The sequence below is a fragment of the Amphiprion ocellaris genome, chromosome 21, assembly GCF_022539595.1.
Source record: "Amphiprion ocellaris isolate individual 3 ecotype Okinawa chromosome 21, ASM2253959v1, whole genome shotgun sequence".
Taxonomy (NCBI): Eukaryota; Metazoa; Chordata; class Actinopteri; family Pomacentridae; genus Amphiprion; species Amphiprion ocellaris.
In genome coordinates, this window is record NC_072786.1 from 12,150,369 (window position 1) to 12,172,420 (window position 22,052).

Here is a 22,052-nt window from a genome sequence, read left to right on the forward strand (position 1 = left end):
CGCCTCGTCACAAACGTCCTGAACAAACACACTCCGTTTGTACAGCAGTGTGCACGTGGCCGTACGTGTGAGTGCATGTGCAGCGTGTGTGTGTTTGTGTGTGATTGAATATTTTCCAGATCAGAGCAGCACACAGCCCATTACTCAGAAGGACTGTTGTGTTTGTTTGTGTCTCTCGGGTTCACCTCACAGCCGCATGACATCACAGTTTGTGCTGCTGATGTCAAATAAGTTTTACAATACATTCTTGTTTTACATAACAACTAAATGGTTTGTTACAAACATTGCGGACAATATTCAAATAGCAGTAGTAAGTCAAAATCACTTTTAAAGTTTAGCCAAACTGTAACGTCTAAGTAGACGGATATCACAGTAATTATGTATTTTCACGTGTTTATGAGACATCAAATGAAAAGCACAAATGAAAATAATATTAGTTTATTTTTACATATAAGTCACTCTATGGTTGTAGATTTAAGCCCTACAAACTAATCTCTGTACATCAAAGCTCCATATTTAGAAGATATTTTCATGAATAATCCCCTTCTGCCTTAAAATGGCTTAGTTCATACCGTTCTTCAATGCTGCTTGAGCACACCAGCTCACCTTTGACTTGAAATACTGTAAAATTGCTCTACGCTGCACAATGTCCAGTTGGAATATTAGAATTATGTAGTCATATATAGGCACAGAAAAAAAAAGAATAAAAGCTGTGATGTTTGGGAAGCTAGGACACCTAAATAAATAAATGAATAAATAAATAAATAAATAAATAAAAGTAATTAATTATTAAATTAAAATACAGTGAAATGATGGAAAATAACCATCTCATAAAAACAGTAATTTTCCAGAGTTGTTATTTTCTAATTTCAAATTGCCTATGATATAATAAATAGATTTTCAGATTTTAATGACTAATGAATTAATATTCCACTTATGATTCATTAAACGTCTAGACAGATGGAAATCCGGATTGATTTATATGCCGATGATACTATGTTATACTCACTTGGCCCTTCACTCCGCTCTTCAGCTCAGCCTCACTGCTGTTAGTCCTTTCACAACCTCCACCTCTGCCGTAATGTCAGTAAAACCAAATGCATCATCTTTGACAGGAGGAATGTTGCATCCAGCCCCCCACCCTATGATCAGCTGTACAGATGGCTCGTCAGTGGAGTACATGAAATCCTATAAATCTGTAGGCTTCTGGCTGGATTCGTCTTTGTCTTTCACCACATACATTAACAACCTTCAGACCAAACTCAAATCCAGACTAGCTCTCCTCTTCTGCAACAAATCCTCCTTCACTGATGCTGCCAAACACACCCTCGTCATGATTACAATTCTCCCGATTCTGGATTATGGCGACATCATTTACAAAATGGCCCCAAGTACCGTGCTCAAAAAACTGGACACTCTTTATCACCCAGCCATCCGCTTTGCCACTAACACATCCTTCCACACTCACCACTGTGGTCTCTATAGATTGGTGAAGTGGCCTCCCTTCATACCTGGCTGCTTCACAACTGGTTTCATTTTGTTTATTAGTCAATTCTGGACAACACATCTCCCTACCTGTCCTCTCGTCTTCACCTCCCCCACAATTCATATCGCACTAGGTCTAGTGAATACATCAAGCTCATCATCCTCAATACTTCTACTATTTTTGTCCCTAACTCCTTTCGCTTTGCAGCAGCTATCGACTGGAACATCTTACAAAACATCCTCAAACTTACAACTTTGACTCCACTCACCCCCTTCAAGCTTAAGCTCCAACAGATTGTAGTTGAAGCATACATATATGCACACACACTTTCTTACACCTCATGCACATTTTTTTCACCCACATGCATATGCTCCCATGCTTTTGCTCTATGTTTTGTTTATGTGTCTATTTGTGTCTGTGGTTTACATGTGTATTTGTTCCTGCTGGCGCCTCCTGGTCAGGTCATGTTTGCAAATGAGAACTGGTTCTCAAACATTTTTATCTGGTAAAATAAAGGTCAAATAAATAAATAAAAACAATTAAAACTTGCATTTTTACAACACTAAAAAACATTGTTTCCTTTTTGGAAATATATGCAATATTAAACTTGAATTCCACCATTTGAGCTATAATTGAAGTAATTAAAAGGAAATATTTAGGAAATTCAGATGGAAAATTCAAGGTTATTCACAGCTGCAGTTGAGTAACTAGTTGTGCTGCTGAGGTTTTTTTTGCAGAATTTGTTCCTGCAAATGGTTTGTTTTTGAAAGATATTTTTATAATGTTGAACAAATTGGTTTTGAGAAATAGCACAATTTTAAAGTTAGAGTTGGTACATTTTGGGATGTCAACAAGTTGAAAATCCAATGAATTTTCCCGTTTTTTACAGTTTCTACTTTTGACAAATGGCGTAATTTTGCAAATTTTATGAATACATAACATTGCAGAGGGTTAAGCCAGTAAGCTTACATAACAGTCACTCCTTCTTCTTCTGTCTCTGTTTATGAAGGTATTGCTTCCATGACGGTGCCGGTGTACATCGCCGAGGCCTCCCCGCCTCACCTCAGAGGTCAGCTGGTCACCGTCAACACCCTCTTCATCACCGGGGGACAGTTCACCGCCAGCCTCATCGACGGCGCCTTCAGCTACCTGCAGCGCGACGGCTGGAGGTCAGACACATGCATTCCTCATTCCACAAAACGTGTGACTTTGAGCACCTCCAACGCTGCATTTCATGCGTAGACTCACAAATGTCATAGATGTGTGGGTAAAAACAGCAGCGGAAATAGAAAATAGACACTCGTGTGGTATATTCAGATACAATAGCAGCGACTTTTCTTTGGGTTTTCATCGTATCAAATGCCAGAAAAAGTCGTCCAGGCTCATAGACCCTCTTACAAAATGTCAACACGTGCACGGGTCAATCCCTAACATTTACTGAGAGCAGCTTTACTGTACATTTGAAAGATATTCTTTCTATGCCCGTCTTTTCTCTGATATCTGCTACCTTCTTCACACTTGGTTTTTTATCCTGAATGCTGCTTTACAGCCTCCAGATCGTTGCTGCGAGATCCTCTACATCTGAATCGTCCCGTTTTAAAGGGATTGGTCTCAGCTGCAGTTTAGACAAACATGGCGGAGACGCTTCAGAAAGTCCCAGATTGCTATGATTCATACATGATAATGGCTCCTCTGAGACGCTTATTGAGTTTAGCGTATGAATTTTCTCTGATTGACGCAGCTGGCCTCGTAGCAGAAGAAAAGCTTTATGTGTCTGGCTGTTTACTTCAGCCTTCAACAATTTGTCATTATTACAGTCCTCTCTTCTCTCCCAGCACATAAAGCTTTTACCTTCACAGAGAAACCCTCAAACAGAATGAGTTTAACCCTGACTGTGCACCGTGCGTTTACATGTGTTTGGGTCAAGTTATTCCATCACAGTATTAGAACTTGCAATTACATAGCTTCAGTTTGCTGTCAGTTTCATTTGAAACCTTGTATGCACTCGGAATGCATCTTTAATCTGTGCTAGACTCCTAGTAAATGCTGAATTCTTTGCATTACATTTTTTTTTCATCTTTCATAGTCAAGATTTTAAAAAGATGGTTTGTTTCACAGGAATAAATCATGATTTCATGCTTCCTGAAGTAACTTTTCCTCATATAGTCAAAAATATTTCATTCCCATGGCAAATCTTGATTAATAGTAAGTTTATTTTTGACCAAGTGGCTCATTTTAGCTTGAAATTATATTAACAAATGACAAGACATGATAAAACAAGATGATGATAATGAACTATTTCTACATTTTTTTTGTCCAAAATTTGTTATACTCCCTGAAATTGTTGCAAATTTCTGAGAATATGCAGCTTCAATATCATTCTAAATGGTCGATAATTTTTACCATGGTCTATAGTATTCTAGTACATTATAAACTGAAAACGGTGGTGCTAATACTCAGTTACTAGTCAGTTGCAAGTCATGGCTAAAACCAGAGAGCTTAGTGAGCTTGATTTTAGGGTTAGAAAGGTGCTCACAAGACAGGGAAAGTCTATCAAGCCAAGTCTGAGAGCCAGAGGCCACAGTGCAGAGCATCAATAACAAATTCAAGGAGATCCACACTGTGAAACATCTGACGCCAAAAATGGCCCCTGTATTGGCGAGAGTGGCAGTGGAAGAGGCCAAGAAGAATCCCAGCATCAGCACCAAGAGCATCCTGATATATTTGAGCAGTTCTGGCAGCAACGTCTCAACCAGACACTGGACAAAGATGGTCTTTGTCCATGAAGACCAAAGAGAACTCCACTTCTAAAAACTAATCTGGACCAAGAGGAAAGCGTTTGGTGATTGTTTCTGTGATCACATTACATGAAAATGGATGTGTTTGGGCACAGGGGCATGGCTTAAATCAGAAGCCTTCAATCCCGGGAACACCATCCCTGCAGTCAAGCATGGTGGTGGCATCATCGTGCTTTGGGAGTGTATTTGAGCCAATGGGCAAGACAACCTTGTCAAAGTAAACAGTCACAAAAAAGTAAAACAACAACAAAACTACTTGGACTTGGGCAGCATTGGACCCACCTGCAATACAGTTTATCAGAAATAATTAACAGAAAACTGTGTTGTGGAGCTGTTCAGCCAGAGTCCAGACTTAAATCCCAACGAGAATCTGTGCAGACAACCAAAGTGATGACAAGGAAGCCTCCCAACCTTAAAGACCTGAATATAAGGAGTAGTAGTCCAGAATTGATACAAGAAAGCTTGTCATTGCTGTGATGGCAAATAAAGACTTTTCCATTCATTCATACTGAGAATAACTGAATAATTTTGGACAAAGGAAGCAGAGAAGTAGTTCACATTAATCATTAGCATCATTTATTCAATGTCTTTTGGGAATCATTTTCATTCTGAAGAAAGCTACTGGTCAAATAAAATATTCACTATAAATCTAAATGAGGCATGGCTGTGAATACGTTTGGGGTTAACTCTGCATGCATGCTGAGTTTTAAGCCCTTGGATTCTGTTTATCACTGATGATGGCTCTAATACTCATCTGTATGCTGAGGTTGGGTGGTAGACACTGAGTTTTATTTATTCATAAGGCCCTCACTGGTTTGTACCCCCCTTACGTTACCAACACTCCCCACCAACATGACTGAATAGCTGTTTTTACTGAACTGAAACCAGTTTTTCATCACTGTGCACTTACAACCTGGAATACCATGCAGAACAACCGAAAACACATTTGTATCCTGAGGGAAATCGGCTTATTTCAGCTCCAGGTCTTCTTGTTTTACTTGTTTCATTTGCTTTAAATGTATTCATAGTTTTTCTCTTTGACCGATTTTGCAGTTTTGACATTTTTAACATCGTCCGAGTTTCTTGTTGGTGTTCCTACATCTATTGTTCATTTCCCGACGCTGCTGTTTTGTAAATGAGGCCTCCATACCTCAGTGTATTCTGAAAATGCTAATTAGAAATGCTGAGGTTATTCTAAGCAGAGGAATCTCAATAAGGCCTTGACATTTTCCCCGGTGTTTAATTTTAATGAAGTAAACCACCTGATGCTTGCTGGCAAATAGCTCAACATAAACTGGATGCAGTGGGAGACTTTTTAAACCTAATTCTTTGGGGGGAAAAAAAGACGCATGCATGACACTGAACCTTTCCAAAATCGTCAGTAGCAAAAACAAATTTAAAAAAATGACGTAGTTTCTGTGATCATGATCGGAGTCGCTCCATCTTCTCCCTCCTCCAGGTACATGTTGGGTCTGTCGGTGCTTCCCGCTGTGCTCCAGTTCATGGGATTCCTCTTCCTGCCGGAGAGCCCTCGCTGGTTAATCCAGCGTGGTCTGACCCAGAAGGCCCGCCGAGTGCTCAGTCAGATAAGAGGCAACCAGAACATAGACGAGGAATACGACAGCATCAAAAACAGCATCGAGGAGGAGGAGAAGGACAGCGGAGGAGGTAAGAGGAAGGGGAACAGGAGGGGAATCTGTACAAACTACACTCCTGTATGTGTAGGAGTTGGTGTTTGTTCTCTGTTGTTTACTTTCTGTTGTCAGTTTAGTGCACAGGTGAGCTACACAGCATGATTCAGTCCACATGGTTAGTAGCGGTCATGGCAAGTGCAGTTTAATACTTCAGCAGAAACCGCTGAATCTTGTAATACAGCAGGTAAACAAACTCATATCATCTTAACCCTCTGTACCCTGAGCAGTGTGTGGGCAGTTTTACCCGCTGCCATATATTTTCTGTGCAATATAAAGTCTATGAAAACAGCACAACCATCGATGTATGTAGAAGGAACTAAAAAATGTCCCGTGCGCAGCATGACAAAGCTGTACTGACATAAATCATAAGAAAAATTAAAATGAAAGTTGAATTTATTAGATTATTTAGTCATTTGTAAATAAAAAATAATTAATATGTGCAATATTTTTCCAATACTGTAAAAAAAAAAAAAAAATGGTGGTTCAACATAGTAGAGATATTCTACTACTTACATTTTGAGTTTGTTTTTATAATTGTCTTCTATTTGGTCTGTGTAAACACGGCCTGCAGTTTAGTTGAAAGCTCCTGATATGTTTGATACGTCTGAATTCTCTTTTGCATCAAAGAATTTTGAGTTTTTTTGATCAGTAGAAATACCTCCTAGGTGTTATCAATACTGTTAAAAACACGACTGGGTCTACATATTATCGATATTTTACTAGTTACATGTTTAATATATTTCCACATTTATCTTAAATCTGCTCTGTATAAATACAGCCTACAGTTCAGTCAAAAAGTCCCTGAATTTCTGTCACATGGCTTTTTGTTGCTGCTGAGTCAGTCATGCCATCATGGTTGTACCAAGTAGTACAGAATTTTTTGTTCTTTACAGAATTTTCTTAAAGCACATGGGCAATTTTTGGCAATTTTTTAGATGATTATGCTGTTGTGTGCTGGGGGGGCAGCGCTAAGAGGAAGGACATCCAGAGGCTGAACAGGCAAATACGTAAAGCTTGCTCTGTGGTTGGACTGAGTCTGGACTCTGTGGAGAAGGTGCTGGAGCAGAGGACACTCTCTAAAATCAGGGCCATCCTGTCCAATGAGAGCCACCCCCTGAATTCGGTCTTCTCCCATCAGAGGAGCACCATGAGCTCCAGACTCCTGTCACTGAGGTGCTCCACTGAGAGACTGAAGAACTCTTTTGTCCCACGTACCATCAGGCTGTATAATGCAGCCATTTCAGGTAGGAGCAGGAGAGGAGTGCTGGAGATGTCCTGAGCATTGTTTTGCTGTGTCTGATAACGTGCACATTTCAGTGTTGTTTTAATTATTTATTTATTTATTGCATTTTTTAAATATGTACTCTATCTTTATCCTTGTTCTGTGTCTGTGTGGATGTGAGCAACAGACTGTTGTAATTTCCCTCGGGATTAATAAAGTACTTTGACCTTGACCTTGACCTTGAATACTGTGATTTTAGGCTCCGATTAGGTTAATTTTGCCAACAGAACTGCACGTCACATGAAAATCTGATTTTGTGTATAAAGTTCCTAGCTCGAACAAATAGTGTATTTTTTTTGCTATATTTAAATAGTGATATGTTTTCATGATCATCATCATGATGTTAAGCTTAGATTTTCCCAACCAAATGGTACATTGTCACAGATGAGTCATTCAAGTACCATCAGGAACTTCAAGATCCAACAATCATGTCTGTTTTCACAGTTTCTGGCTCTGATAAATAGTGTAATGTTTGTGGTTTTTAATTTTTTTTTTCAAAAGACAACATACTTTTCAAACCTGTCAGGTGGTTTTGGGGGTTCAGAGGGTTAATGTTGCAGGCAAACAAACTCACACTGTTTTAATAAATAACAGCTTCGGCTCAGATCTGATTTAGTGCTCCTCGCTGACAGAGTGGTTTTCCACACAACAGCAGGACAGAATGAGCAGCCTGTTGCCTGCAGCTCTTTATCTAACAGTCCACTGAGGCGGCTCTTTACTCCCAGGAATATTTCAACCTGATCCACTGTCAAAAGAGATGACAAAAGGGATGAGGTCTTGTTCGGTAGACACATTATTCATAGAAGTGCAAACTTCTATGACAAATGTTGTGTTTTGTGTGACTGCTTCAAAGTGAAAAGTGAACAAATGTTTCTCTACATAAATCATTTTAATGCAAAGTAACAGCAGCAGTAGAGATGCTGGTGTTGCATTCACTGTCACTTTTTCAGTTCTGATGTGATATTTACATGCATGCATTGTTTTCCCTTAATTCCTTCATACTCTTGAAAGCAGTTTCAATCTAATATATGAAAACCAATATCAGTCTTGCTGAGGATAAGTGGCATAAAAATTTCAGTTTGATTGAAATATAACTGGTCTTATTTGAAGGTATATTTAAAGCAGATGGTGGGTACTCTCTGTGTGACAGTCTGGTTAAACCACTGACAGGTGAAATGAATACCACTGATTAACTTGTTACAGTGCTACCTGTCACAGTTATGGGATATATGAGGCAGCAAATGAACTCTCAGAGGTGAAGGTGATGTTTGGAGGCAGGAAAAATGAGCAGCATAAGAATCTGAGCGAGTTTCGCAAAATGTGATTGGTAGACGGCTCGGTCAAGGCATCTCCAGAACAGCAGGTGTTGTGGAGTGTTCCCAGTGTATAGTGGTTCCCTGGAGTGGTTCAGAAATGTGGTAAACTTGGGACAGGGTCATGCATTTGTCAGAACTGGACCATAGAACGATGGAAGAAGGTAGCCTGGTCTGATGAATTGTGTTTTCTAGTCCATTATGTACACAGCTGCATAGTTTATATGGGGAAAAATGGTGGCCAGATGCATCATGGGAAGAAGGAAAACCAGTGGAGGCAGTGTGATGTTATGGGTAATGTTCTGCTGGGAAATCTTGGGTCATGCATTCGTTTGAATGTTGCTTTGACATCCAGCGCAGGAGCTAATTCTATAAATAAGAGTCAATCTTTGAATGTTTGCCTAGTCAGGTGTTTCGGTAGCAGGTTCCTGCAATATTTGCTGGTGTTGTTAGTACTTATTTGTGGTGTGTGTGTATGTGAAACATGTTTGAGCTTAATTGATCTGAATGAAAGACGAATGAATATTAATTGACCAAGTGTTCAACTGCAAGTTTAGTCAAAGACTTTTATTTACAGATAATGTCAATCAGCACATCATTAAGATCATCCATTCGCCAAAACATTACTGCAGACCACATAACTTTATTTATTTATTTGACCTTTATTTTACCAGGTAAAAATGATTGAGAACCAGTTCTCATTTGCAAACTTGGCCTGGCTAAGAGGTGCCAGCAGGAACAAATACACATGTAGACCACAGACATAAATAGACATATAAACAAAACATAGAACAAAAGTAAACAGGTCAACAAGTAAGAAGCATGGAAGCATATGCATTTGAGTGAAACAAATGTGCATGGAAGTGTGTGTGCATATGTGTGTAAGTGGGTCCAAAGTGATCAGAGGAGCGACAGTCGGCTACAGTCAGTTTGAAGGGGGTGAGTGGAGTCAAAGTTGCAAGTTTGAGGGTGTTTTGTAAGATGTTCCAGTCGTGAGCTTCTGCAAAGCGAAAGGAGTGAAGGCCAAAAATAGTAGAAGTATTGGGGATGATGAGCTTTATGTATTCACTAGACCTAGTGCAATATGAATTATGGGTGAGGTGAAGAAAAGAGGACATGTAGGGAGGTGTATTGCCCAGAATTGACAGATAAACCAACATAACCCCTTCATGGAAACGGTATTCCATGATGGTAGTGGTCTGTTTCTGCCACATTTCAAATATTGTCCAGGATTGGTTTCATTAGAATAGAATATCTTTTTTGTTGTTGTGATTTGCAACAAAAAAAAGCAGTTTTTTAGTCTGTTTATTTGTGATATGATGGACCTGAAGCATTGACCTGAGGGTAGGGGGTCAAATGGATGTTGTACAGGATGGGATTGGTACTTAAGAATGTTTGTCGCTCTACTAAAATAGCAAGAGCAAAGAAAAACAGTTTGAAGAGCATGACAAAGAGTTTATAGTGTTAACTTCACAATTCCCCAGATCTCAGTCTGATCCAGCATTTGTGGGATGTGGTGGAAAACCAAGACAGATCCAAGGACCTGCTGCTAGCATCTTGGTTTCTGATACCACAGAACCCATTGAAAGGTCGATGAAGTCCAGGCCTCGATGGATCAGAACTGTTTTGTTAGCACAATATTAGGCAGGTAGTTTTAATGTTGTGTCTAGGGATGCAAATTTTGCACAGTTTCTTTAACTGATAGGTGGCAACCATATCAATCAATATTCTTTTAACCAATAACACAAAAATAACTTGTAGGCGTGGTTGTATTTCTTGATGTACCTACTCCAACCGTCCAGTGGTGTATGTCATGAAATATGGCACAGACAATCAGCTAACTACAAATAGTGACACTTGTGAAATGCACTTTAGCTCCCGAACCAAACAGCCATGGTCGGTACCCATTAAGCGTCACGTGATACTTTGTCATGGTTGCACTTTATGTACTAAACTCTTACAATACTTCCTGCATGCAACACATAACTACTGGTAGTCCGAGTGACTTCCTTCTCTGTTTGCTGTAGTGGGAAATAATAAGAGACTCCACCTGGTGGCCCAACCAGGTATTACAGGAAATGCACAACATCTTCTCTGCTTTTGGCAATTAATCCATTGATGATTAATCATTAATCTACCTAGTTGTAGCTGATCAGTGTGGGTAGTAAGTGTTGGGTGGTTTGATGTAAATAAATTAAAGTGAAATTAACCTTGCATCATTCTTATTCAAAGTGTTTTCAATAGCTTACATGCTAAACAAGGCATGCATTGCTGTAGGAGTCAAGGGACAATGGGTATTGTCTAATTCCTGGACTCTTATTATTCAGACTCTGACAGAGCCACGACCTCGAGCCTTGAAGGCAGCAGCCTCCTTTGTAGGAACAATAAGTCATTCAGTTGCTCTGTTGCGTTGCCGTGGCTCCTCGTTGACCTGTCAGTCAAACAGTGTGAGTAGCAACGTGGGCTCGTTTATCTGATGCTCCTGTTGACGCCATTTGATTTTCTGGAGGTGGAATTTTTGTCTTTTGCCAAGGTGACTGTCATCATCTGTCTTCACACATCAGCAGCATTAAGAGCAGCACATTGTACAAGCTTCAGTGAACTTTGCGTTGGTTGAATCTCTTTTGTGTCGACTCTCCTTTGAACTCTTCAGTATTTGAGACCCTGCACTTCGCTGTGATCAACATCAGACACAGAAATAGAGATCTCATGCAACCAAAGGGGGAGTGGAGAAGGATAAAGGAGCAGGTAGAAAACACTTCCTTCCTCGTGGTCAATTATTGTGCGAGCTGACCTTTGCTCGACCGCCTGGACGCTGCTGTTTGATACGAGACTTCGGCGCTGTGAGCAGACGGTATCGAGCGGTTGTCAGAGTGACGGCCGATTGAGCCTCGTCCGCTGATATTGTGACAAAAACGAAATGTGCCATCTTTACTCCACCTCTAATCTCTCTTTCAATCATCCCTCAGAGCAAGTCGCTCAAGAAAACACAAATGCACAAACACAAATACACCAGCATCTACTCATGTTTATTGTGAACTTTATCTGCCATCTGGTTTTTGTTGTGTAAGAAGGAAAGAAATGCACAAAATGCATGCAACATATGGTGTTGTAGTTGTAGCTTTTGTAATGTAAATTTTAATATTTTGACAGCAATATTCCCTCACACTGCTGATCTGACTTTTATATAATATTTATATGCAGCATCTATTTAGACTTAAACTTAGATTTTATTAATCCCCAGAGGGAAATTGAGTTGTTACAGTAGCATGGATATTCAATAAAGGGATAAACAATAAGACAGGACAGAATATTAGGGTAAAAACATTCAATTAAATTAAAGAGAAATGAGAGTTTAAAATTATATATATATGTATGTATGTATGTATGTATGTATGTATATATGTATATATGTATATAATATAGAAAAAACTGAAGAATATGCAGTGACAGTATTTCTTTTTTAAGATTATCCAGAAATGTGCAAATGAGAATGTGTTTGGAATGAAAAATAAAGTATGTAAAATAGTTGTTTATGTGTATATACAGTATATGTATATAAAAGCTGTTTATTTAACCTGCTAAATAACATTCAGCTGTGAAACTTTAGAGATTAATTCAGCAAAAGGAAATAAATTTACGGCAAAGAATGATGGTCGCCTTGAGTCGAGCATTCAGTATTGAATCAGCGTTAAGAGACCAAGTGTGAACATAGATGTTGCAAATGTTTAATTTGTTATAGTTTGTTGCCAGAACATATAGAACTTAATTTTTAAAATTTCTGTGTTACTTATGTGTAATATTTAAACTGAGCACTTTTGATCAATATCACTTGCCCTTCATTTTCCCTTTAGAGCTCAGTGGACGCACTCTGCACCCAAATTTACAGCCTTCCTTTTTGGTTAAAAAGACTGACGAAGCATGTATGACAGTGAGAAATAGAGAAAATCTAATTAAACTGCTAAACTTGACTTTTCCAACAATTCTAGTTTGCTTGTTTGTGCAATGTAGCATCAGTGGAAAAAATGATTTTGAATTCAAACTAAATTTAATCACACTTACAACCTGCAGCTGTGCATACGTGTCTATCTCCACATTCATTACTCTTGTTATGAACTATGTAAATATGTAGACATACTAATATCTACGCCTGGGTAAGTTCACCCTCTAAACCTCCAGCAATCTGTCTCTGTCTGTTGCTTGTGTCACATTTTTACAAATTTTTCACTGCAATATAAAATCCTGCGCCTCTATGGAAACAGAACAATCATGACCAGAAGGAGGGAGAACCCAGAAATGTCTTTGGTGCACCATAAGGATGTTGTACTGGCTTAAATCAGCAAAAAGAAAAAAACAAAGGTTGGATTTCATTGATTATTTATTTCCAAAAGTTGAAAAAATCTGGAAAGACCATGCACAACATTTGTCCGATTGTAAACACAGCCTGCGGTTCAGCCGAAAACTTCTTGAATTTTTTGTCAAGTGACTGTTGTTTGCAGATTAGAGATTCATGGCTTCTCAGATGCATCAAGGAGTGCAAAATTTTTAGTTTTTCACAGAGTCTGCTTAGTGCAAAGGATTTATTTTTGATGAATTAATAAACGATATATAGAATGAAGTCATTGGATGAAATATCATGTTTTTGAGCTTAGATTTTGAATAATTTTACTAATGAAATGGTACATTACAAATGAGTACTTCACACAGTCAGAAAGTTCAAAATCTGATTATTCCTTCTGTTTTTACAGTTTCTTTCACTGATAAATGGTGTATATGTAGTATTATTGTTTGTTTTTTTGTGTTCAGTTTGGTATCAATGCAATGTAATTATTCCATGATAGCAGAACCAGTAGAGCTGCAGCCTCGTAATTGTGCTCATCACGTTTGAACATACCACAGTAATAATGTTATAAAGAAAGATGACAGCTCTGCAAAGTAATATTTTTAGTAATCTCTTCTCCCATTTTTACGATGCTGCTTCTAAGCTGAGTAAATCAGAAAGCCCCTATTGTTTCACAATGTAGGCCAATCAAGATAAAATAATTGTTTCTCTGTGCGACTGAGATTTTGAATTTACAGCTAATACCTACATGTTCTCCAAAATAGTCAACCCTGTCTTCAAAAAAACTGCATTCACGATTCTTTCAATGCCATTTTCCTCAGTCTCTGTATACATAGTAAAATAGAAAAAATTCTTCCTCACTAGTACACGTACTTAAAACTAAAAAAAAAAAAAACATTCAGATGAATAAGTGACAACTAAAATTATGCAGCAGATGTCTAAAAATAACAGCAGGTTAAAATTTAACAGGTAAAAAAGTGCCTGTAATATAGCCTACAAATGATGGAGATCATTTTAAAAAGCAGCAGGTTGTTGTGGTCAATGTAGAAATAGCAGCAGGTTAAAATTAACAGGTAAGGAGAATACACATTTTACTCATACAGCTAAACTGAATATTCAATTCTGTTTAAAGGGGAATAAACATAAACAATACATATAATTTGTCACCTGTGATGTTGTAGGAAAGGCAGCCAGTTTGAAAGACGAGCAATAAAATCCAATTTTGAAATTTGGAGTGAAGGATGGAGGAACGAACCAGAGCGTGAACTTTGAAAAACTAGACCAGTCTTAGTTTTTCTCTTCTCTCATTACTTAAGTTTTCAGTCATTTCCTGGTTAGGGTTAGGCCAAAACACCAAAACTGCATGATCAGATTTAGGAAAAAGTCCTGCTTTGCTACACACTTTTAGGTATTCGAAGCTTGGTTAAGTTTAGGTACCAAAATTGCTTGATTAAGTTTGGGAAAAATGTCATGGTTTGGGGTAAAGTAAGATAACTTTACTACATACACTACAGTTCAAAAGATTGGGGTCATCCAGACAATTTCAATGTTTTCCATTAAAATACACTTTTATTCATGTTCTAGCATAATTGCACAAGGGTTTTCTAATCATTAATTAGCCTTCCAACATGATTACCTAACATAATGTAGCATTAGAACACAGGAGTGATGGTTGCTGGAAATGTTCCTCTGTACCTCTATGTAGATATTGGATTAAAAATCAGCCGTTTCCAGCTAGAATAGTCATTTACCACATTAACAATATCTTCAAGTTATCTTCATTGAAAAAAATGCTTTTCTTAAAAAAATAAGGACATTTCTAAGTGACCCCAAACTTTTGAACAAGAGTGTATTTGCAGCTTTTCCTCAATTTTCTAATTTGCTATGGTGAGAAATGTCACCCTATCTCATATCTGATTGATTGGTTGAAAAGGAGCATTGACTTGAAGCATATTTGTGGCACATCACAAACAAACTTTCCCCCCGAAACATAACTGAGATTCCAGTTTAGTTGTATAAAAGCATAATTTTGTGGAGAGTTGGTTGAAACAACATTGGAACAGAATGGGAGAAGCCACAAGCCAGTGATGTACAACAAGTCCTGCTGCCAGACTGTACTCTTACAACAGACTGTTTGTTGCTGAAGTCCTAATTGGCGACGACTTCCATGCCTACAGTATATCGAGCAGCACGGAGTAACGAGGGAAAACAAAGCGGGGACAGGACAGTCGATTAACAGGCGGCGGAGAACAAGTGCCCAAACGGCTGAAGAGCTGTAAAACCACCGAAGCTGCGAGGACAGGAGAGTGGCGGCTGAAGGAGGAGGAGAGGAAATTGGATTCATCCTGCAACTAATCAACGTTGACAACAGAGAACACCACGTCTCAGAGAGGAGTGGCGTCCACAGATCCCCCGGGTCCATGTGGCCTGCAGCGAGGAGCAGCCTTTCATCACACGCACACTGCAAATAATCACACGCTGATGTCCAACGGCTGGCAGTGTCCCTCTAGTGGGACTCAGTGTGTGTCCAGCAGTTTCATTTTCATGTCAGAGTCTCTCCTCCCCGTCACTGTAGCTCAGCATGGAGGCTCCTCATACCGACCGCTTGTCATCTTGGTGGCTAACACTTGGACCAGACGTCGACACTTTCAGGAATGTTTCTAGCTCCTCCGTAATTAGCATGGAAGAAAACTGGTTTCTTTTTTGCGCAGATGTTGCCGTTATCGTGCAGCTTTCATTTGAAGGGGTTAGAAGCTGAGTGGTCTAACCCACAAATAATCCAAATATCTAGTAATGCTAGTTAGTGCTGTCAATGTATGATCGTCTTTGTCTTGGATTGTTATTGTGGTTCAGGACACAAAAGTACTACATCAGTCCAGGAAAAATGGGGTCCATAAGAGACTCAGAGTCCCATTTCAGAGTTCATTTCAGTATCCTTCATTATCCCAGGTCACCTCATAGTCTGGATACCGAGTCTTGAGTTTCTCAGTCGACACTGCATGGTTTGTTCATCCCAATCCCATGGAGTATCCGTACATGGATCTTCTTGGCCTGAGGATCATGTATGACTCTTCCTCCTCCAATACACTCACAGTCCGTGTCTCCACTTTTTTCCAGCTCTTCTGAAACCTTGTCGTAGATATCAGACCATGTCCACCTCCAAATAGTCTACAACCTGACTTTTATGTAATTTCTGTAATATTAGATTTTAATGGCAAAGTGGTCCAATCTACAACCCAACTACAGCGTTCCACTGGCACTTTGAATGTTAGACAGTTCTTGAAAACACAAACTTTGAACCCATTTTCCTCAAGAACTATAGAAAGTGGGTTAGACAATTCTGCTTCCAAACCATTCATTTGTTTTTTGGTTTAGAGATAGTTGAACCGGTGGCATTAGCTGAAAATACAATGAACAGACTCGCTCACAAGCTTTTTTTCGTTCACGCTGCACTTTAAACTAAAACTTCAGTATCTATTTCTTCTTCTTGTTCACGAATTAAACCAAATTGAAACTGATAGATGCAACATTTGCAGCAAGTTTGAGCAAATGTGTCATCTGAGCTATAGGACCAGCCTTCGTACACAATTAAGTCGGATTTCTCTTGAAATATACACACAAACACACAAAAAAAACCCCAAAAAACACAACAACAATCCATAATGTGACTAAAGTTAGAAAAAATGCCATTTTTGAATAAAACATGTTTTTTTCCTTGTGGCATTTAAAACCAATTAAAAGACTCAATGCACTAATGGGATGTAAAGAAAGTGACCTTTCAGTGGAAAGCTAAGCAAACAAACGTAAATAACATTTAAATTAGGCGGCACCTTGGTTCTGTTGTTCAGAACGTAAAGCAGAAGGTTCTATGTGGAGTCTGTGTGCACTACAAACAAAGAAAATTTTATTTTCAGGCAGTTTTGGCACCAAAAAAATGCTGTAAAATAACAGAAAAGCTCATAGAAATACAGTCATATTCTATTATTCCAAATTGAAAGAACATTTTCAAGCCTGAGATCATAGACAGATGGATGAAAACAGTGTTTTGTCAGGTTACCAGTGTTTATAATTATTATATACAGATGAAAACACATTCATTCATCATTTTTCTTACGAAAACATCTGTAATTATAAACATATCCCTCATTTAACAAACAAATCTTTGTAAAATTACAGAACTGATGCATATTTTTCTGTTAATTTTTACTAGTTGTATCTGATTTTAGAAATACATTTCCCAATCATCCAAATATTTTGGATTTGTGAAATCTAGATCTTTTTCTTTTTTCCTCATTTTTTGTAATTTCGTTTAGCAGTTCTTACATGCTTCTGTGCTTATTTGAAGTAGTTATTTAGTTTTATATTGTCTACACATTTAGATTTTTTGTATAAGTCTACTATATAAATAAATTTGAATATCGCCTTTTGTTAAATTTGTATTTCGGAGCTCTTGTCTTTATACAAAAATCTTAAAATAAAACATGTATTTAAAAAAGAAATAAGTTTACAGTAGTAAACTCACATTTAATAATTTCATTTATTAAATGAAATTGCACTAAAATTTTCTGATGTAAAAAGAAGAAACATTTTCTTTAAAAAGAAGACTTTTTATCTACAAATTTCCAATGTTATTTTAATTTAGACAAATAAATTCATTTGTAAATTTTGTGCATTGTTGAAAAAATAGTTTTTAAAAATTGGCATAAAATAAACTCAAGAAAAATTATATAAAATTACAGATTTAAAAATAATTACTTTTTTTTTTTTTTTTTTACAGTGTGCGCAGGTTTCTTCTTCCAGTCCACAGACATGACACATGGAAGGTTCATTGGTTATTCTAGAGGTGTTTGTGTGGAAGTGATGACTGATGTCAGCTGGGAAAACCTTCAGCACACTAAAGCCCTCTGTAGGATAAAGATTTTATAGCTAATGGATGGAAATAACCTTCAAATGCAAAGTCTGGCTTTTAAGAGTAATAGGATGCACAAATATCTGTATAATACAGTCCGTATAGGAGCCCTCTAACATACACTATAGACGTATGTTATTGGATTTTACTGTTACTGATGTATGCACATATTTTTTCTACCCAATTACAGAGGACGTCAAGTCTCCCCTGGAATGAAATTAACATGTTTTTATAGCTGCTCTGTTTGTCTGTCTGTGTGCAACATTACTCAAAAACGGAATAACGTATTTGGATGAAATTTTCAGGGAAGGTCAGAAATGACACAAGGACCAAGTGATTAGATTTTGGCAGTGATGCGGCTTTTTCAGCCACAGCTCACAACAAACAAGTCAAACAAGTGAGCTGCAGGCTGGAATAATCTAGTTTTAAGCATCTTGTTGCATTTTTCACTGCAACATATAGTCCCGAACCTCTGTGGAAACAGAACAACCATGACTGGAAATAGAAAGAACTCAAAAGTGTTTTATGTGCAGTTTAACAAAATTAAAAGGCCACAAATCATTAAAAAGGGAAAAATAAACTATAATTTCTTCCATTATTCATTTTACAAACAAAAAAAAACTTTAAATGGAATCAGCATGTACAACATTTTTCCAAGTAGCCACAGGTTTTACCAATAGTGAAAAAAATTGTGACTCTTCATACTAGAGATATTTAACTACTTATATTTTGAATTTGTTGCCATACTTGTCTCCTATTTGCTCTGTGTTACACTGCCTGCAGTTCAGTCAAATACAGAATTATGTGTCTTTTTTACAGATTCTGGTTAGTAGAAATTGTTTCTTTTTGACAATTCTTTAATGAGTTGTGTAGAATAAAGTGATTTTAAGTTTAGATTTGGTTCATTTTCCAGATTTAACCTCAAGTCGCATATGTTTAGTTTAAAAGATAACACACTTTTCAAGCCTCCTGGGGAAATTTGGAGTTCAAAGGGTTAAATAAATCAATACTTTTATGCTAGTTTTCTCATCGGAGTCCTTCCTGTAGCTTAAAAATCACACTGAATCTTAACTGCAGTCATGTGAGATTTGAAAGCAGCTAATTAAATACTTTCATCTCTCTTCAAACCTAATGTTTAAGTCATACAGTAAATGCAATCACAGCCTTTTCATCCAGAGGCATGTGAGACACAAACTGAGAGCGTGAGCAGATTTTAACAAGATACTTTCAACAAAGTAATCCAGCATGTAAATTACTCTTTAAATCCTAAATGATATCATCATATGACTTCTAGATGTCAGCTACATCCAAGTTTTTAAAAGATTAGCTTTTTCCTGTGGTTTTAACATAACATGAGGAGGTTTTTAAAACAGTGAACTTTTAACACGTGCGACTTCTGGAGGACATAAAGGGCAGATGCTGCATGACACAGCATTAGTTAAAGCTTTTAATCCACTTCCACCTTTCTGCAGAGCTGGAAAACCAATGTTCGTCTTGTTTTATCTCTTGTCGCAGTCCATTGTAGCACACATGAGACCAAACATTCTTTCTATTCAAGATCATTTGTGGCCCTATTTGGTAAAAAAAAAAAAAAAAAAAAAAGTAGAGCTGTTTCTTGATTTTTTTCCCCCTTCTTGAGATTGCTCATTCCTAAATCCAAATTGAAGAAGCGTTTAATGCGTGGCCACCATCTGTGCCACATCATTTCATGGTTGCACTGCCGGTACATTTCGCAATTTACATGCAGGACCGACATATGACCTGTATACCGGCCGTCGCCTAGCAACCACACAGATGAAAAGGATGGAGAGATTGTAGAGAGACACACACAGAGGATGAACAAGAAAAGAAACGACAAAGAAATCTGGCTACTGAGTCTAGACATAGGCATGGTCAGGAGACAGCATCTGATTGATTTAGAAATAGACAAAATAGTACAAAAATTTGAAAAATTTGGAAAAATGAGTTAGAAAATAGATTAGGTTTATTTGGAACATTTAATAAATGATAAGAAAAGCAACAATAAACAACAAAAATTAACCATAAACTCCTGAAAAATCCACTTTTCTTATTTAGAGAAACATTTTAAGCTGAAGATATTATGTTGATGGCTTGCATTGGCTTTTTAATTTTGCATAAAATTAATATTTTATGTAATTTAAACTCAGATTTCTGTGTCAGTTGATTTAAAACTGAATTCAAGTTACGGTAACTTAATAAAACTGGCTTGATAACTTAATTTTTCTTCATTTTGGGTTAAAAATTTTAAATCTCTTCCCTTTTCTGCTAAACACTGGAGCAATTTACTTATTTTAATTCACCTACTAATTATTGCAATAAAGGATGTCACAGTTAAAAAAGGACATACAAGTTTGAACAACCTAATTTTTATGAGCACTCAAATAAAAAAAAAAAAACTTGTTTATACTATCATATATTGGGTAAGTGGTAATTAAAAACATGTTCAAAAAATGCACTACTAATAAATAATAAGAAAAACAATAATAAACAGCAAAAATTAACTAAAAAGACACTTTAAAAAATAGTTGAAGGGTTCTGTTCTATGCCCACCACTTAATTAACTACATAGATATAAGATTTTTTTTTAAAAATCACTTTTCCTGTCTAGCCAAACATTTTAAGCTGAAGATATTATATTGATGGGTTGCACTGGCATAATAATGATGAATTAACTAAATATTTTGTGTAATTTAAACTCAAATTTCTACATTACTTAATATAAAACTGAATTCAAGTTGAGATAACTTGACAAAATTAGCTTGATAACTTTTTTTTCACCTTGAGTTCTAATTTAAATTCTAATTTAGAGATGAAGATATTTTTTTTAAGTTGAAAGTATTTTTTTTTGGTTTCTTGTGTTGACATAATAATGTTGCTTCAACTTAATATTGTGTTTTATTTAAATGTTCTTTGTTATTAATGCACTGATTTAAAACTAAATCTAAATTGCAGTAATTTACTGAAATTGGCAACACTTTCCGTATGATTTGTGGAGAAGCTTAAATTTAGGCTGAAGATTTAAATATTGAGTGAAAATGCACAAGTTCAGGTGGTTTTTTTTGTTTTTAAAGAAGAAAAAAGACAATGATCAACAATTTTGTTGGTCAAGAAAACAAAACTACTGAAGAAAATCTAAGTGGAGCAAGTTCATTTTTTTTATATGTTTATCAACTTAAAAACTTACATATGTTTAATATGTAACTTTAGTTTTAAATAATGTGGAAAAACTAACTTGAAGAACCTAATTTTTGTGAGAAATCGACTTAAATATTTTGCTTCTACTACTAATCATAAAGTAATTACCTTTGCAGAGGAAAAGCAAACGTTCCTAACTCATTATAGTTTGTTGGTTGAACATAATTTCATTAAATATCGTTTCAGTTCAAAAAATCTGATGCAAAATGCTGCATTAATTGATTTTTTGGTGACAAGACATTTTTTAGAGTTACTTGAAGCAGAAAGCTCAAACAAACTAATGTTTAACAGCTCATTAGCTGTTTGGTGCTAGCATTGACGCACATTTATGCTATTATTTCCACACATCTTGCTCATTTTTAAAAAGTAATGCCAGTTAAACACGTCTTTATGAAAGACTGACATGCATGTCCGTGTGTGTTCCCACAAAAAAGATTTCTGCCCTTTAATTGTAAACCAGAGGGAGTAAAACTAACTATAACAGCAGTATGCCATTTACTATCGTGCTTTAGCACCAACTGTTTGAATGATTGAACCATCTGGCTGTGTTCAAGTGTTCAGTAATGTGATTTCCCACCACTTTCAAAAAGAATTACTCTAATAATAACATTAAAAGCCGTAAAACATCACGCAGGCCACAGTGTGACTTTAAGGAATAGCAGGCGTTCCATCAACTGGTCCCTTCGCCCTTTAGAGCACTTATTAAGTCGGCTGTAACGCTGCAGCCGAGAAATCTCACAGGGAAACCCGGTTCAGCCCTCGAACCCCATAATTAACCTTTTTTTTCTCCTCCTCTGTGACCGGACCTCTGTGCTTCTAAGTTGTGGTCACTCGTGGCTCCTGCTCATGTGTACCTGTAGCCTTGTAGTGCATCTGTGTGTGTGTGTGTGTGTGTGTGTTTGTGTATGTCATCACCTGGAAAAACAAAGGCTCACTGGTTGCCATGGAAACAACACTTCTCACTTCCCTTTTTTTCCTCCCTCTCACCTCAGACATAACACTGATTGTAGCG

General features: G+C 37.2%; 1 protein-coding gene across 1 annotated transcript in view; it reads left to right on the forward strand.

The window, feature by feature from the left end:
- LOC111570178 (proton myo-inositol cotransporter-like) overlaps positions 1-22,052 on the forward strand; it is a 107,187-nt gene that overhangs the window by 19,056 nt on the left and 66,079 nt on the right. The window contains exons 2-3 of the mRNA XM_023272791.3: positions 2,496-2,655; positions 5,744-5,952. Coding sequence (XP_023128559.2) covers positions 2,496-2,655; positions 5,744-5,952 — 369 coding nt within the window. The remainder of the gene's footprint in view (positions 1-2,495; positions 2,656-5,743; positions 5,953-22,052) is intronic.